This window comes from Aquila chrysaetos, chromosome 16, assembly GCF_900496995.4.
Source record: "Aquila chrysaetos chrysaetos chromosome 16, bAquChr1.4, whole genome shotgun sequence".
Classification (NCBI taxonomy): Eukaryota; Metazoa; Chordata; class Aves; order Accipitriformes; family Accipitridae; genus Aquila; species Aquila chrysaetos.
In genome coordinates, this window is record NC_044019.1 from 24,824,128 (window position 1) to 24,843,606 (window position 19,479).

General features: G+C 36.7%; 1 protein-coding gene across 1 annotated transcript in view; it reads right to left on the reverse strand.

Annotated features, from left to right (window-relative positions):
• SLC17A6 (solute carrier family 17 member 6) overlaps positions 1 to 19,479 on the reverse strand; it is a 34,279-nt gene that overhangs the window by 8,401 nt on the left and 6,399 nt on the right. The window contains exons 4-7 of the mRNA XM_030039234.2: positions 4,084 to 4,198; positions 2,117 to 2,204; positions 1,929 to 2,015; positions 865 to 1,007 (exon numbers count right to left, since the gene is read on the reverse strand). Of these exons, the coding sequence (XP_029895094.1) occupies positions 865 to 1,007; positions 1,929 to 2,015; positions 2,117 to 2,204; positions 4,084 to 4,198 (433 nt within the window). The remainder of the gene's footprint in view (positions 1 to 864; positions 1,008 to 1,928; positions 2,016 to 2,116; positions 2,205 to 4,083; positions 4,199 to 19,479) is intronic.

A 19,479-nucleotide genomic window follows, 5' to 3' on the forward strand; every position in this document is an offset into this window, starting at 1 on the left:
CACTGCTGAATGCTATTGAATATCAACCCAGACACTCCCTCAAGAACACCTAAAAATGTCAGCTATCAAAGAAATGACTCTGTAATATTTCCAGTTCCCTATTTAATCTGTATCAAAGGTTTTTTACTAAGAGAAAAATGGTTTATTCCAGAGTTCCAGAGAACCAATGTTCTGACCAATTAGAAAACATAATGAAGAGTGGTAGTGAGGGTCTACTGGGAATGGATGGTGTAAAAATCTGAGCAGTTGAAGTGAGGCTTAAGAACCAAAACTTTTTACTTTCTTGAGTTAGTAAGCATGTTGATAGTTTCTTTAAAGCTTTTCAATAGTTAGAGAAGTAAGAAAATTATTATTTAGCATGATGGGAATATTAAGGGGCTAGACAATTATCTGAGTTCATAGTTAGTTTTTTAGGAGTTCTTGAGAACTAATCCAGCACAGAACTAAGTCAGATTGAGAGGCTTGATAGCATGTTTCCAGCAAAGTTACCACAATAATGGGGAATGTTCCTATGACTCTCCTAGCATGCTCTGTTGCAACTTACAGTCTTCCTTGCAAATTAAACAGATTAGTCAGGATTTGCTTTTTTGCTGATGTTCTGAGGACCTCAAGACACACTGAGTAATGCTTTTCTACCAGTTTACTTTTAGGAAGAGGAAAACCTTCCAGAAGGGATTTTATAGGAAGTAAATTAACCACTTGAACTCAAGGTACTACAACCCCAAAACCATTCAATTGTTTGAAACTTGTTTTTCTCTCTTAAAAGAGAAGGATGTTTGATTTTTTTGTTGTTGTTGTTTCTATTTGTTTTTTTTGGCGGTTTATTACTATCTCATAGGAAACGTGTATAAGTAATATTCTTACTTCCATTGCACCTAGGAGGTTGGCACTCTCTCCAATGCTTTCTTCTATGTATCTCCTTTCTTCATCTGTGATCGTAGGATGCTTTGCAGGACTCTCATATGAAACCAAAAGCCAAAACATGTACCAGACTATACCAAAGCTCCCTTTGGAATGGAAAGAAAGACTTTTAAAAGATGCATAGTAAAGCAGCAAACAACGAAAAAAATCTGTGAATAATTATAACAAATTTAAATGGCAATTGTTGTTACTGCTCTTCTACTGAGTCATTCTAACAGAGACTTGGATCCTGCAAACAAGATTTGTGCAAAATACATGCAGAGCTGGACCACATTGAAGTCTTCTCTGTTTCATTTACGGAATGATTTCACTGTAAGTGAATATTCACTGATATTTTAGCATCAATTTGTACAATGCAATGCAATGAAACAGCTTCCATTTCATTTCACCAGACTATAAATGAAGTTCCATTCTGCTTTAAACCACTGCTGTTTGATTACTGCACTAATTTTTTTGCCTGCAAAATACAAGATTGTGGCATTGTTTTCAACATAGCAATGCACTTCACGAGTAGTTTATTAAATATCTATAAGGTTTTCCCCTAATTCACAACAACTTTACACTGCAGAATGAACTCCTTTGGGACATTTTTTTTTCCATCAGTGTAAGTTAAGGTAGCACAAATAGTGTGGATGAAGTTATGTAGTTCTTCAGATAAAAATCAGGATATCTCAGTCAGGGCAGGTACTCTAATCTTACAGCTGTATAAATGAAAGAGAGATGTTACATGATCTAAGATGCTATAGATCTGTGTAGCAGTTTGCACTACTTGTACTAGAAGTGATGAACATTTCACCATGAACTAGCTTCTCTTCTTATTTAATAATGTTGCTTTCCTACTGTCTCCTTTAAATTCTATTCTTTCTTTGTCCTTTTCTCTAGACTGTATTTTTAGCTCTGCAGACCCACTTCTCTTTTTCTTGGCCTCTTAACAGTAGCTTTTACACTTTTAGAAAGGGTAGAGTAAGGTCATACATTATTGGAGTGAAATGAGCAAAAATGCATACCATACACATAGAACACAGAAGACCACCCGGTATATTGCACTAGAATTCCAGCTAAAGGCATTGCAATAACAGCTCCTGCATAGGAACCTACAAAACAAGACATGTGTGGATGAAAAGGGAGAAAAATTCGGTCTCAAAATACTTTTACATTACAAATGAAAGAAAGACAAAAATAGAAGGTTACTTACCACAAAAGGAAGTGGTTGCTAACCTACTTCTTTCTAATGGGGGGGCCCACTTGCTCCAAATACCGTGGCAGGCAGGGTAGGTGACCCCCTGGGGAATGGGTGTGCCACAAGTTAGCTAATGCTGATCAATCACTCAGTTCATTGTCTTTGCATGATACTTTTTTTTAATTGCTACAAACAAGAAGTTGAGAATGCTTTGCATTTCTATAGTCAAGTCTGAGCATAGCCATAGAAAAACTTCAATTTCTATTAAAGATTAAATGGGGTTTGTATATCACTCCAAATTATTAAAGAGGCCTTATGAAACAGATATAAAACATAATTATTTCCTTTTACTCCCCCTCTCCCTTCCAGGAAAGAATTGCAAAGAGTTAAAAAGAAAGAATCTTAATGCATAAGTACCAGAGTCAAAGGAAGGATGAAAACACAGACCCTCTGGAGTCTTTCTAATGCTGGGCTGATTTCTCCAACCCTCAGTTTTGGTGGCCTTCTAACTTTTTTTTTTTAATCTAACATTTAAAGTATCATTTAGGAAATACAGATTGCTGTTCCACTGCTCTAAAACTAGAAAATAAGGTCAATAAGAGCTTAAAAATATAATATTCAGAGAGAAGTTTTTCACTATCTTTGTCTTTAATGAACCTTCTTGAGCACTTAAAGCAAATGATGGAATGATGTTAGTTGGTTTGATTTTAAGCCAGTTACTTTTTAGGTGTCTCTTCAAAACCAGCCTTTAACTTACTAATAGAAAAACTAAAAGAAAAGAAAAACAAAACAAAACAAAACAAAAAACCCATTATATCCTGCAGTGTTGAAATTTTAGAAAATGTAATATGAAATGTACAGTAATTTCCCACAAAATTCCTACTTAAGAATTATTATGATGTATGCATAGTTATATAGAGTCACTTTTCTCTTAATCTGATGGTTTTCTTCCTATGAAAAAAGTAGAAAAAAATAGTAACTTTTTGCAAATATTGAGGTTATCATAAATGTTGAGATTATTGGTCTCAATATGCAAAAGGTCGTAAAATACATTCTTCCATTTTGAAAGAAGATCCAATAACCAATTTCATGTTCATTTCAGTCTTTTTGTCAATTTTTCAAAAAAATACAAAGATGTAATCTTAAAATTGTCAGGGTTTATTGTAAACCTTCTTCCGACGGTCCTGTTTGAGATGTCTTGCATTCACAATTCCTTTGAACAGTATCACAGAAATGAGTGGGTGTAAAATAGGTATTTTATTTTTTAATTACCCACTTGCTTCCGTTCCTCTCCTCTTTGCAGTCCAGCACGCCTCTGTACATGCAGATCACTTTTCAGGAATGGATCCAGATTTATACACATATACTTTAAGAACTCGATTGACCATTATCTAACTTTCAGGTATATTCTGCACCCTCTTTTGGAGTCTTTTTATACAATAAAGTGCACAAGTTAAAATCAGCTCATGCAACAGAAGTGTGTAGCCCTGAGGAACAAAGAACCAGCAGTCACAGGCCTACAAATCTGTCTTTCAGTAAAGAAACAAACAAATAAATTTAGAAGGCAGGCTCAACTTTTTTTCTTTTTTAAATTATGGTAAATCTCTCATTCATTCCAACAAGAGCATGGTCAGGGCTTACGATAGAAGCTTAATTCTTTATTATACATTTAATCTGTGAGGCTGGACAGCAAATAAGTGTTGAGAATAGCACCAGTATAAACCCTATGCAGTACAGGATTTCAGTGAAACTTCAGTGTTAAATACATATCATACTGGCTTCTCAGCAAGAGAAAACTTTGCTATGTAATTTCATAGGTGAAGGAAAATCAAATAGCTGTAATTCATACACTGAAATCTGTTATGCTGAAAACCAGTAATAAACTGAAAGCAATTTTTATTTTCCCCCAAAAGGTACAATTGCTAATTAAAGGCTAACAAACATCTATCACATTTACTGGTTATTTTATAATTTTTCCGTACCTCTACAAGGCCCTGCAAGATCCTAACAAAGATGACACACCCATAGTGCACCCTGGCTGCAGATGGTATTAACATGTTGAGGGAGGATGTCAGCAGTATAGCAGCACCAAATACTCTGCAAAGGTGGAAAAAAAAAGGAAAGGAAGTAATTTAAGTGTTGTTCCAATTGACCTATTCCACATATGCTCACATATCAATATAGATGTATTTAAACATATGCTCTCTATGTAGGCAATATACTAACTGTTGGACTGGATTAGTGTCTACTTCCATCTAGTGTAATAACCTGTCTGATAAGACCCACACCAAACATGGACATAGACATCTCTTTAGCATAATTTCCTGAGGAAATACATCTTACGCAGTCATAGGTATAGATCTTACTCTCCCTATATATCCCCACTCTTTCCTTTAGTTAATTTTCATATCTATTTCAACCAAATCTGATTGAATTTGCCACCCTCTAGAGAAATTAGGTCTCTAAATTGTTTGCTAAAACAGGTGGCCAAGTAAAAGAGAGATTCTCATTAGTGCTTTAATTGTAAGAAAGTGGCTCCATGCATTCACTACTTATAAAGCAGAAGAGAATCCACTTTTATAAATGCCAAAGCAGCAGGAAGAATTTCAAACAGAGCTGGGATTTTCTTAGACACAAGAGTTAATCAATCTGGAAGCACATATCCATAGAAAACAGTTCATTCTTTTTGCTGGTTTTTCAGTGGCTACTCATTGAATATTGCTGATTTTTACTCCAACAGCACCCTAGGAATAACTTCAAATAAGGCATGTTACAAGGTCCACATAAATGTGTGAAGTGATGACTCATTTTCAGAATTCCACTGCTTTGTCTGAATTTGAATTTGATTCAATTAAGATCTGCCCCTGGTAGGTGAAATCCCTTTCTCCAGCATTATTATATCATTTTTTCATGTTCATTCATTCCTTTATTGTGGAAATAATCATTTTTTCCCCCATTTTCCCTTCAGTGGAACTATGCAAAGGGATGAAACCAGTAGCAATGACTGGCCACTTTCTTTATACAAAACTATGTAATGCTAAGATAAATCCTGGAGATGTCTTAACATATGACATCATGGTATCTGATGTGGAACTGATTTGACAGAAACCTTTAACCTCAGCATGTGTTCTTCAGAAATTGGTACAGTGCCATAAGTTAGTGAGAAACAGACCTTGGGCTAAAGAAGCAGGAAGCAGTGCTAAGTTTCAAGACAAAAATTCTTCCCAGAGACATCTATGTTTCACGTTCTCTATTTAGAATTACAGCCTGACACGAATCTTTAAATAGCAAACTGAGCATACGCCACTTCTATGTGAGAAATATTAAAGGGCAGCAGAAAAAAAGCTTCTTGGCACGGTAAGGAAGCTTTGTTAAATAGCTCTAAATCTGGTCTCCTCATTGTGTTCCCTGTGATCCCCATCTCATGTTAAACAACATCTAGCTGGCTGTGCAGCACATTTCTGGCTTTGTTTGGCAGCGTGTTCAATACATTTATTGGGACTGACTGGTGCACGTGTTTGTGTTACACTGCATGAACTATTTTGGCCTGAATTTCTTTATGTGTAAGTTTCTACTCCAAAAGTACGTGCAGTTCATTTCCTTACAATTTAATACCCCCATATGTTCACATAAACCACAATGGTGTCTTGGTTTTCATTTGCTTTTTTTTCATTTATTAATGAGAAGAGTTTGGGACTCATAGAAGCTTTGCTTGTGATTTTTACAAATTCTTTTAAAAAGTTTGATGTACCTGCCAGCAATTTTTGAAGAGCAATAGACTGTAACTATTCTCAAGATTCATCGAGAAAATCCTTATTTGCTTGTAAGCAGGAAGAAAGGACTGTTTGGTTTGTAGCCTTTCCTGTTTCTTTTCTGAATAGTTATTTAGCTAAAAGCCTAATGCACCAATCCCATTTTACATTTGTGGTTGTGCATAGACTTGCTGGAGCAGATTCTTAGCTAGTGTGAATCAGTGCAACTCTTTCTAAATCACTATTTCTGTTAAAATGATGCTAAGATAGAATATTAAAAAATGCCATCTCTTCATAAGGGTGAGATTTACAAAATTGTTACAGTAGGTGACTGTTTCTTCAAGGAAATCTACTCTAGTTTTTCAATTATGTATCTGAAATCAGCTTCCGTTTGCCACAACCGAAAGCTGTGTTTCCCAGAATTGCCTTTGTTGTTCTCATGTTCACTAAAGAGAAGCTGTTTTCTTGAGTCTGTTCCATCTAGAAGAGAAAGGTAAATGTAATTTAAGGAATGATCAGAGATATGCATCTTCCCAGTGAAAATCTTGCCTGTATTTAGACATACAAGTACCAGTGAATATTTAGTTACACAGGGAAGGAGATGATGAAATACTTCCACAGTGTCACTTGTAAGTCAATTCTCTCTCAGAACTATGCTTTATAGGAACAGCCTTCTCAAAAATAGATCAATTTTTCCCCCCCAAAATCTATGGATTTAAGGGTAGAATAAGTTAGAGTTAAATGATGATTCTTGTCAGAAATGGCATTATCCTTTTTCTTGAATGCATATTAAAAGCTGCACCATGAATTTAGTGCATGGCTATTTTAGTGAGTCGGTTTCCTTTATAACTCTTAGTCAAGAGCAAATACATCTTCCTGCATTTGCTTTGCATCTCTCAATGCACATCCATAAATATAATCAGTAGTTCTCCTTTGTACTCTTTTGTCTTGTTACATTTATGTCACCTCCATAAATACTAAATTCTTCTTCCTAACAGAGTATTGTGATATAGTTCTGGGTTTTGTACAAACTTACAGTTTTATTGTTTTAAATATCTCAGCTATCTACATTTATTATGATTTAGGTCAAATAAGAATGATTTTGAGCTACAATAAATTAAATGTATTTGAATGCTTCTCACATTTGAATATATTTAATTGGGAAATGGAACATTTTGATTGTTCCTAAGGCATTTTACTGACCCATGCAACAAACCCCAAAATTACATCATTCTTTTTTCGTGCCTACATTTTTGTTATGTTTATTAAGCTAGTGATTTTATGATCTGTTATGTTTCATTTCTGCTTCTCAAACAATTCTCATTTGCTCAATTTTGCTACAATGTTAACTCCAACAATGCGTTAGAAACCATGTTTTTCTTTAAGATCCTTATGTTTCCATGGCAAATTGACAGTATGTGGGTTCCATAGTTGTATTTACTGCAATTGAAGACGGATTATGTTCGTTCTCAGACAGACATGATTCCCTGTTTAAAGTGAGACTTTCAACCTGTTTAGGAGTGTTCATTCCTATCCCACAACCCACTGCATTTTTTATATATGTATCTGTTTGTCCTCTTGATATTCTGATATAATCCTGAATGGATAGGTGTGACCCTTATGGGATACACAGTCGTAAAGCTGCCATGCTGTGTTGTGCATTTCTTCAATCATGCTTTCTACAGAGGCATGGGCTTGTGGAGAAGGTTTTATACCTCCAGCACAAACACCACTAGACTTCACGTCTCTTACAGAGTGAACCAGGCCTTACTGCATAGTGTCCCTTGGGATGAGCTCAGCCTAGGAAATCCATGTAGCTGTGCTGTTGAATTTTCATTCAGAGGTGTCCCTGAACATACATTTCATGCTGGGCACACTTCGAACCCCACAAAACATATGTTAATGCCATGGCACAAATGAAGAGCTTTAGCAGATTGAAGGTAAACTCTGGGAAAACTACGGTATGCCACAGAGACAGAGCAGGAGAGGCCAATGCCATTGCCATCATTCTTGGCCCTGGCGTTAGGAGGAAATTAAAATGCCCTGACATGCCTTCAGCAGCCCCTAGACTTGGGGGAAAATTCCTTTCTGACCCGAAAGCACCAACTGTGTAACTATATAGAGAAGAAAATAACCATATACAGAAGAAGACAAATGAATAAATGCACTAGAAGTATGTCAAGGAGAGGGAAAAAAGGTAAATCCTGGTCCTCATAATGACCAGAAACCCTGAAACAAAGAATTATGCTTTGCTTATCTATTTCTATTTCTAGACCTGGTAGACTCAGTCCCAAAAGACAGAATCTAACATTGATCCTCAGTGTTTTACTGACATTGGCATTATACGAAGGTCATGAGCTGTGACTTAGTCCTCCTGTAATACAAGTAGTAATAATAGCAAAATCATATTTGACTAAGAGACGTTTGGGATGGGAGCAGAGGAAGGAAATGACTCTGACAATTCAGGAAAAATGCTTAGAATGGAATGAGTTTGCAGGGGCAATTAATCTTTTTGGGTTTCAAGCCAATTGGCTCATTTTTCTCTTTGGGGACAAACTAAAGAGAAAGAAATGTATTTATTTTCATCTCTGGATTTCTAATCTCTGCATCTGTGCAGCCCCACTATTCTCATCCACCTTTTCCAGGCAATTCATATTACATGAGTATTCTGCATGGAAGTGCATTATAGATATTGTTACTTGGCTGGAAGAAGTGCCAGCTCAAAAAGTGAGCTGAGAACAGTGGGAGCACAGATGCATGCCAAATACTGAATGCCAGATGGGTGACATATGGGTTACACATACGATATCAGAAAGTAAGGGGTCCTGGTTGGAAGCATCCTTTTACCCCAATGACTGGGAGTGAAAATTGCTACAATGACTCCATGAAGCTAAAACCCCTTTCCTATGTGTATGGGGAGGAGTCAATTCCTCAGCTGAGTCCTACGTACTTCTATTTATGTAATTTTTTAATATAATTGACAAATTCCACAATTATCTATGCCTCTGTTCTCTGAATAAGTGGTTCAACTTTGTGAGAACAAAACTGTTATGGAAACCAAATAATATGTCTGTTCTAAAGCATATGAAATACCTTAACTCAAGTTTATCCATTAAAAAAAATTAAAATCAAGGAGTAACTCTGTTTGTTCAAAACACCATTGTTTATATACGTTTAAAAGACAAAATACTGTAGGTTTAAGGTGCTTGAGTATATGCTGTATCAATGAATTATGAATGCCATTTCACTAAAATCCAAAAGAATTAAAGAATAGTAGGTGTTGGTAACTGACAACTACAAAACAAGATTGCAGATATTTTAATGGATTTACATTGAGAACTAGGAAGGCATAGAAGGTTTCACATCACTCTTCATGATAACCTAAGGAAGTTTTCAATGGCTTCAATAGAAAATTCATTCAGGACTGTAACTGAAGAGCTTTCACCTCTGAAAAGCTACTGATCATCATTTCATGGAAGACCTATCTACAGAATAGGGAAGTTTGATTATTTTGTTAGTTTTCTAGGGAATCATGGCGGAGGGTGAAAACATTTCGCACTGCTACAATAAATTAAATCAAAATATTATAAGGTGGTTTATTCTGACTGTAACAGGAAACTATGGAAAATGTAGCCCATGTTCTTTTCTGGGACATACAACCTCTGTACTTGACAATTTTATAGTAATACTGACCATATTATAGAGGACCTTATTTTCATTGGGTAAAGTATCTGTATTGAACTAATACTTTATTTGTAAACAGTGATAAAACATTTTTCCTAGTCTTAGATGAGAGTCCTCTGTTAGGTAGGAGTGGAAACTAAAGAGGAGTGAAAACATGAGTTTTCCTTGCAAAGTTTTTCCAACCTAGTTTAAAGATGAGATGAAAATTCTGTCATTAAAAAAAATGAAATTTATTTGGATTCAAGTTGGTGAGCTGGTTATTGCCATTTCTTACAGAAAACACATAAAATATGTTGAACAAAGATTTATTTTATCAAACATATATAAAAAATAAACGGGGTCTTGACTATCCTTTGGTGTTCTTTCTTGAACAGTGCTTGTTTGGGAGAGTCCCAGAGCAGCAGCAGCTCTGAACAGCTGAACATGTATTGCCCAAAGTGACTTTTTAGACTATTTTGTCAGCTCAAGATTTCTAAGATTTATTATCTTTGAGTCTACCTACTATCATTCATCTTTGACAGACCTCCTCATGCAAAAGGCCAACAACACAGCACAGAACTGGTTATGTTGTATTTTAATACAGCCCAAAGAATTTCTTGTCTGAGAGGAACTGCAAGGCTGAATGCTGGATTAAATGCTTTATTTTTTGAGTAAAACATAATGTCTAGGGAGAAACAGCACAGGAGCTAGCTGGCATGCCTGTAGGCATGCAGCAGTTTTTCGGAATCCTTCCTTCTCCAAATGTTGCTAGCAATGACCATTTATGATCATTCTTTTAAACTTATTTTTTCCTTTGAGTTGTGCAGTGACTGAATACATAGAAATTTCAGGGGTTTAGCTGCCAGTTAACACTTCCCTTCTTACAAAGTGTATCTCTACCCATATCAGGTGTGATGAGGGCCTTCTAAGACTTTGATACAGAGCATGAAAATTTTGACAACCTGAATTTTCTGTGATTTGATCTGCCAGCTTTGAAGATAAGTAAATCCCAAAATATTCACAAGTCTTTTAGCCACATGGACTGTACAAGGACTGGATCAATCACCAGAGTGAAATGCCATGCAGAGACTAAGTCCATGTGTATCAGTAACACAAAGTCCCTTTCGCCTTCTGTCTTCTCCAAGCCCCCCTAATGCCACTGACTCATACAGGTCAAACCAAAACCCTAAACAGTTTCCAGGCTGCACCTTCCATTGCCTGTTCACAGACCTATTTTTGATATGTCAGTGTGTATTTTATGAAGAACTTGGGCACTTCTGGATGACAGCATCATTGCAATCGATCCTGAATGTAAAAGACTCCTGGGTCATTAAATTCTGATCGTTGCTCTTACCAGCAAGTGCATTACATCATCCTTTCATAAGCAGATCAGGTTCCATCTCAGAAGTAATTAGCATTTGCCCTACTTATTTTTGGAGGCCTTTCCAGCTTGTTACTTACTACATCCGGTAGATATCCTGTACCCATGCTGTTTTATTTTAGCGGTTTTAATCTCTGCAGTTTACCCCAATAGCAATCCTATCTTCTTTCTTTCGCATCGTTAAGCAAGCCAGGCCCGCTTCACCTCATCTTCTTTATTCTTCATTCATCTGATTGCCCTACCAACCCTTTCTTTCTCCTGTTTGAATTCAGCTGGGGAATCTCTAAAACCTGCGGTTTTGTTTTACAACTCATTATATCCATATATATCTAGATAAAACTCTGACTCATTTCTTCTAGCTCATTTGCTTTAGGATGGCTTGCTCTTTAAATATGTCATGTTTCAAACCAAGACCATCTCATTCAAATTACCTTACCAAGTTCTAGGGCTTAGACTGTGATTCAACTGTCTCTGTTGATTTAGAGATATATAGTACAGTTATCAAAGAAAACACCTGTGTTTTTATCTTTCAAATGTTTTGTGGAGCTGGCTGGGAGGATAACCACTATGCGTTGGACTCCAAAGCTACATCTGTACTGCTTTGTGGAGCGTTTTCTGACATATGGGCCACATGTTACAGCTGATTGTACCTGGACTGCTCAGAGCAAATGCAGATTCCTTCAGAGCAAAGTGACTGTGACATTAGTGTGTTTATGCAACCAACCTAAGCCGCATTTTGTTGCATGAAATCCAGTGTACATATTGTATTGGGGTGAACTATGAAAGCAGGTAGAGGTGATTAAAGATACCTGTTGGACAGAGTGCCTGGAGCTTACTATGTCAGAAGCACACATGGGGGGGGTTTCAGAGAGGATTAGTCTTTTCCCGTCTGAAATGGACTCTGGTTATAAGTTATCATACATGCAGTAGGGATTCATGGAGGCTCGGGACCTGGGAGAGAACTGGGAGCAAAGTTATATGACAGTATTGATGTACCTGGATGATATAATCCCAATAAATAATAAGTTTCTTTATCAGCTTGGTCTGAAAGCACCTGGTGTAATTTTATGTAAACTGTGTAGCAAATTTTCTACAGATATCGATTTCAAAGGATTTGGATCAGTGGGGGATAGAATGCAAAAATAAGTCCAAATTTCAGACATAATCCTACTCCTGTTAGTTATATCTGAACAAGCAGGGCCAAATTCTGAAATTTTTATATTTAGTCCTGAAATAAGTCATCAAAAGTAAATGTAGTTCTCTGCATTTAGTGTCTTGAGGATCACTGCCATTCTATATCCAAATAGTTCTGAAATTCCACATTTGTCAACTAAGAGTTATACAGGTGCTTCTCAGTAACAGAGAAAATAATATTTTAGCCTATGATGTTCTTGCCTGAGAGTTGCTTGGAAGCTAAAAATTTAATGTCATTAATGCTGGTTTACTTGCTTCCAATTTATGTAAATACAAACAGTGCTCTTACTGACTTCTGAAAAGATTATTTTTCCTCAGTAATACAGTGTGACAATTTTTTGCATTTTTTCAGCTGTTCCCATGTACATCAATGGTTACATCCTTGACTGCAAACTGTGAGTAGCCACTCATCTGGAATATTTACATTACCTATACTGATGTTTATTAAGTATGTACCTATCATGTCACTTGTTCATCTCCTTTGCAACGTAAATATTCCTGATAATATTTCTCTTACTCTATGTGCCTTTTCAGTCTGTAATCATGCCGATTACCCTTCTTGGGACAACTTCTACTTAAGTTTATGTATTTGAAATGGACTAAGTGAAAAAGAACCCAGTATGGGGAGACACTGTTTAGGTATTCTGCAACATATAATATCATTCTGACTTTTCTCTAGTATGGGCTAATTTCCTGATGACTCTGTTGACCCCTCTACTGTAGACATATTCCTGTGAAATGCTCACCCTGACAGTTTATGGCTTCATAAATGATAGACAGAATGTAGTGGGGTTTTTGTGAATCGGGCCTCTAATTTGCATAAAATGGCATAGGGCTAACAAAGCTGGGATTATGCCATGAATATTAGAGTGGTTGATGAACTCAGCTGCCCAGCAAAACAGATAGAATAAGCTACCTTTGACATTAGAGAGCAACACTTATTCCCAAGTGCCAGTCTTACGTTGAACGTGCTTCATGAAAGAATCGCTTAAAACCGATCCTCTTTAATAATAGTCTGTGGCCAGAAGCCATAGTACAGCAGCTTTATCTGGCTTTTTAAAAACATGATAAAACAGGTTATTTTCATTCATATGTGTACAAGGGAGGAGGGGGATGTGTGTCTGTGTGCCCTTCATACTAAATCCTATTATAAGCCCTTCATGAAGCATTAATATGTAAAAGCCGACCTCCCGCCATCTAATCTAGTATAATAAGGGCTTGGATACATTATTAATTTTTGTCACACATCTGAGGCCCCCTTTTATCAACCAAAACCCCCATCCAAATCCCTTGTTGCATCATTAAATTGTGAAAACAGCTTCATCATTCATGACAGAAAAATGGAGGGACCCTGAGCCATATGGTAGAGGGAACAGCAGTACCAGCCACCCATAGACGTTTCCCCAGTCCCCTTCTTGCAGTGACTGGTGCTTAAAAGACCCTGCAATGCAGTAAGGTGACAAAATCATCTTGGGTTTTTCATGCAATATTGGCTTCTTTGCCTGGAAACAGATGAACCCAACACCAGTGCCTGGGATCGGAGCCCAGTTTAATCTAGAGGATTTTGAACTGAACGTGAAAGGTGGGGTTGGCAACTACAGCTTTGGGGGTTCCTTCTTACAGTGCAAGGTCAGCTTATGTCTTCAGAAGTTCAGAAGTTGGCTCTTGTCTAACCTTTCACAAATGCCCTGGTCGTGCCATGAATTATACATCGTTTGCAAATTAGAAAAACACACAATATGTCTACCTGCTAAAGGGAAGTGAAGAATTTCTCTTTTTAAAACAGAAAAATGTAAAGATGTAAAGTTCTAGGAAATCTTTGTACTTGTATTTCTAAACCAATACTTTACCTTACATTTTTTATGCTTGTTGTCATTAAGGCTGAGTTAGGGAGAAATATTCTGATTTCACAGACACACTAATGACACAGTTTCAGTGAAAATCTTTGGGACTCTGAGATGAGATGCACTGACATACAGTTGTCCGAAATATCATTCAGTTTATTCATGCAAATAATCCTATCGGATTACTTGCTGGGAAGAAGGATTTAGCCCTTAATAACAAGATGAATGGCACTTTAAAAACAAAGATGAATTTGAAGTGAAAGGTTTGATTTATATATTTTCATTCAGGTTAGAATGTGACAATGATGAAGAGTTCAACGTAGATGAGAGATAATTGCATTGTAAAGAAATTTAGTATAGTTATGTAGCGGTGATTCTTAATGTGAATAGTGCCAGGATTTGCGGTTTAACAGATAATGAGAAATATGTGTCATTATGATAGAATTATGATAGAATTATAAGGTGACTTTAATTTTTTTTTAAATTGTCATTCTATTCTGCCCTTTGTATCTCTTTGTGTAAGAAAGTTCTAATGTTTGAGTATACACAAAACACCTAAAATGGTCACTCAGGTCTGTTTTACCAAAAAAATGTCTGTGATTACTGCAGATCTATTTTTGAAACAGTACTTGGCATGTACAGTCAAAACCTGCATTTCTATTTTAAATATATAACTGCAAACTTGGGAATCAATTCCCTATCCTGTGTAATCTAACAATGACCCATTAATTTCAGAGAATCTTTCCTGACTTACAGTAAGTATTTAAACTGTTCACTTAGGAAATCAGTGAGGAAATACTGCCACAGCATTTTGATAGTACCTTTGATAGGGCAAGGTGTTTATTATAGATTTCCGGCATGGTTTTTAAAGAATTTTTAAAGAGTGTTTCAGAAGTTAAAATACAACAATATTTAAATTATCCTGAGATGAGGTCCTAAAAACCAGTAGTTTCACACCTTTCCATATATGTGTGACAGCACAGCAGGTAGTTTATTCACAGACAGCTGCAGCTTTGCAGTAGCATGAATGTGGAATAGGAAATATTAATTTAAATAAAATTATTATATTTCTAGATTAAAAACAAAACAAGTGCTCAGTTTTAAGGCCATCTAGCCTAACATTCGCTATGGCATTAACCATTATGTTTCACTTGATTATCCCTTACATTTTGCTTAATTATCCCTGCACTGAAAACATTTTCTAATAACTGAAATATAACTTCCAATATAGGAATTTAACACCCAAAGAAGAAGATTCTTGCATATAATTTCTCTGGTTGGGCCAGTGGTGGCTAGTCATGTTTGTTAATATTTATGCTTTTTTCATTTATATGGCTGTCATTTACTGATTCTTGTTATATCTTTCCATGGGACTAAAGCACACATTTATACCCAGCAATTTTTTCTAGTGGAGTTGTATGCATACTTTGTAATCAGATTGCCTCCTAGTATTCTTTTTTATATACTGATAACCTGAATACATAGTTCTTGCTATTTCTTTCATTATGTGACATTATCTACAATCCTATCATCTTTTAAGTAATTAAAGATCTCTAAATCAATCTCTAGTTTTTCAACACTCATATTAATATTCATGTACCCAAACCCAAACTACCCGCAACAATCCGAGGTCAGTGTCATTGACCTAAATACACTCACTGCACTAAATCCAGAAAAATAAATATCCCAGGATTACATCGAATTCCTTATTAGAGCATCATGTTGGAAGCTCATGATGGGTTTCTAGTCCAGCATGGCTTAAGATCCCACTCAGCATGACTGCTTCCCAGCGTGGTTTCCCACTCCCTGCTGTTACTTTGCACTTAAGTGTCATATATATTGAACAGAATTCAGTCTACCAAATGGTGTTTAATATATCATCTGATTGTCTGGTCCTTTTTGTACGCACAAGTTTATCAGCATTTATACGTATTCCTGAAATGGCTGATGAAATGTGAAGATCACAGTAGATCTTATTTAAAGACTATTCAGTGGTATCATAATGGTATCTAAATCTTTGAAAGGTTCATAAACACTAGCCAGTTAATCATCAGTCTCCCAGTGTGATAAATACCACTAGTCTGGTTACAGGCATTCACTTGGTTGTGCAAAACACAAAAAGAAGGGGTTTCATCACACTATGTGATGACCCAGGCAAATACCCCAAGTAACCTGGCGTCCCTATGCAGTATACAGGCAGGGATATGCATATTGTGGGAATGATGCAATACCCCTGAGGTTTGAAGTGCTTGTTAACTCACTTGCTTAGTTAAACAGTATAAATCTTCCTGGAGGACCTCAAAGTCAGGAAAAACTGCACCAGTTTCCAGTTTGCTATTTTCAAAGCATCAGAACAGCAAAATCTGTCTATGATATAATTGTTAAGATACTACAAAAGAATGTAATTATTAAATGAAATTTCTGAATTTCTCACCAGAATATTGTATTCATTGCATTGTGTCAGAACATTTAAACATCTTGGCCATTGGTATTTAAATGCATTCCATTTAAATCAAATTTTGAATAAGAATTGAAGAATCACCAAACCACAAATCTATTTTTCTTTCCTTTAATAAGATTTCAGTCACTGAGAATGATGATTATTTTTTTTAATTGGTAAAGATTAGATGAATTCTGATTAGCCCTAGCAGAAGTTCTTCACATGGACTAAGTAGAAATTTAAGACTAAGTGGGGTTGGAGGACTGTCAGCATTTCATACCCTTTCTGTTCATATCACATTGTAATCATATAATGACAACCCCTCTGGTGGAAGCCTCTGTAATGCTGATATTAAAACCTGTAGTTTAAAAGCATTCAAATGAGATTTATGTGCTTTTAAATGGCATTAACTACCATTATGAGTAATAGCTCAGCTGATTAAATAGTATGGATACATGGTATTAGGGCATCACATTTGAATTTCCATGTTTTCTTGTATTTTTCAAGGAAAAATACTTTTAAACAATGCAAAAGCAACTCAGTTCCTTCCTCCTGAAAACCCTGCTCACACTAGTCAAAATCCACTGTGATTTAATGAAAAACATAGCACTGAATCCCCAACAATCTCAAAAAAAAAAAAAAAAGTCTCACTCTTCATTCACTTTTTGGGGAGAAATCTTTGCTATTACTAATCAGAAAGGGTGTAACCAAGAAATATTTATATTATTTTGGATTTGTCTCTGGAATCTGCTTGTCTATTCTTGCCCCTACAGTCTCAAAAGCTCTGAATCATAGTCGCTTTTCTCTTGATAAAGATAGTTACGTAAACATCTCTGCGGGGACCATGAATTCTACTCCCAGTGTACTGCAGCCTGGGGAGAAGGGCGCTTTTTTTAGTGTAAGGCAGTACGTATGTTCAAATAGGAGAAGTAACCTAGATTACCTGCAAACCTGGATGTCCATGTGACAAGATGCCTTCTCTAAACTACTAGAGCCTGCTCCATACTCTCTGCTACCATCGTGTCGTGCTTAATCGACGGCAAGGTTAATTGTTCATTGTTCATTGAGAACTTAACCCTGAGAAAAGGTATAGCTGTAATAAACGCTACCCATGGGACTCCACATTGCGCTTCCTTTGTTCCCCCAGTCTGCTGTGGTCGGTTGCGTAGTGCTTTCATACCAGGATCTTCCAGAGGCAGATCCTCCTCTGGGAGAAGAGGTCTCTAGCCTCTTGGCAAAAGGGAATCCTCTTCTATTTTCACACACTACTCAAGGGATGCAAGTTTAAAGCTTCACTGATTGCAAATGAGGGGGCACCTGAGGCCAAATCCGTGTCTTTTGAAAAATTATGTTGTCTTGCAATGTGCTGAAAGTTCTCTATTCCTACGGAAGTCAACAGAGGTTGCAAGTGTTTGGGAGCACTGAGCTTTGTAACATACTAGCCCAACTTCTATTGCCTACCAGAGAGGTAAGTGCTCAGGAGACATGTTGTTTCTGAATGTTCTCTGGAATTTTCAAACACAGCTTTTTTGACCTCGTCGGTACTATAGCAGTGTAAATACACCTCTTTTAAGTAAAGCATTTTTCTTAGTGTTGGGCTGAAAATACTCTATAACAGAACATTCTCAGTGAAGCAATATGAGATAAATTGAGGCCCAAGCTATCAGGTGCAAATTCCTGAGAAACTCCATTTACTACTTGTAAATCTCTAAATCACTAAATCTGATCTGTCATAAGTAATGGGGACCTATGCACGATAAGAGCAGTGGGTCAAGGCAGAACAGAATAACCATGCAGCAGCAGCCTTGAGTTCTACAATTAGCAAAGGAGCTCAGTAAAATGCTACCCATTGACAGACTCAGTTGAAGAAAATATGTTAGAGAGTTCAGAGCTCAAGGTTGCTAATTCTTGATTGGCAGTAAGCATTTAAAACAGGGTCAGAATCAAAATAAAAGGTTTCAACCCAGCTTGAAATTAATGCATTGTGTCTATAAAGGTTTTCTTGATACCACAGGAGGGTCATTTCTTCCATGTGTTATACCTTAGAGAAACTTTCAAATTATGTCAACCCAATCTCTGTAATTGGTTGCTAGACTGAATCTTAATGTCAGGCAAATTCAGTGCCATACACTCAGCAACTCCCCGTCAATAACAAATTAAACTCGCAAAGCACACCTTAACCCTCCTCCCGGTTTCCTTCCTTGACACTCTTAGCAATTGGGAGTCAGTTTTTCATTTGTGCTATCTTTCCCATGTAATTATTATCTCCTTCCCTTCCAGGGAATGAATGTCTTGAAAATGTCCCTTTTTCTTGAGCTCAGGACTGAGTTTCTCACAGATTGTCTTGAATCTGGTGATGCTGTTCTAGAGTCTATTAATTTTTTACACAGAGCACATCTGAACTTCATTTTTCTGTATGAATTCAGACTTGCTCTGAATGCAAAGGAAACCATTGACGCCACAAAGATATTCAGTGAGGCTTCTAAAAAAAGAAAAAAAAGTTACTTGGCTGTCATCCACCAGTGCGAAGGGACCAGTTGTGGCTGCAGCACGAGACATGTAAATCAGCAGAGACTTTTATAGTAGCTCATATTCTATTGGTGCTGCAGGCCTCTAGACTTGTGTACTCACTTGTCTGACTTTTTCTCATGCAGTTTCTTGGTAAGGGTATGGACATCAAGGCTTGCACCCTATTTTGGATGCCGCTTTTCCCTACAGTCATCCTGTTCATTTCAAGTTGAATGTGTAGATGTCAGAATCTCTTTGTAGCATTCAGGAACTAACTTGTACTTTCACCTCCTCAATACCCTGTTATTCCAACCACTACACCTAGCCACTCAGCACTCTATTCTCTGCCATTTTTATCTGCAAACTAAATACAAATCACAGCCACTATCCACAGTTTACTATTTGCAATTACTGGCATGTAAGTCGTAGCTAGTTCCTTAATTAAACCTGTGATTTACATACTCATTTGCCTTGTGTTGGAGTTGTCTCAGAGGCTTCCACAATAGTAATAACTAACCACTAATCTGTGAAAATTGCTGAGTTAAAATATACCCAGGTTAATAACTGGAACTAGTCCTCATTTACTGTTGTAAATG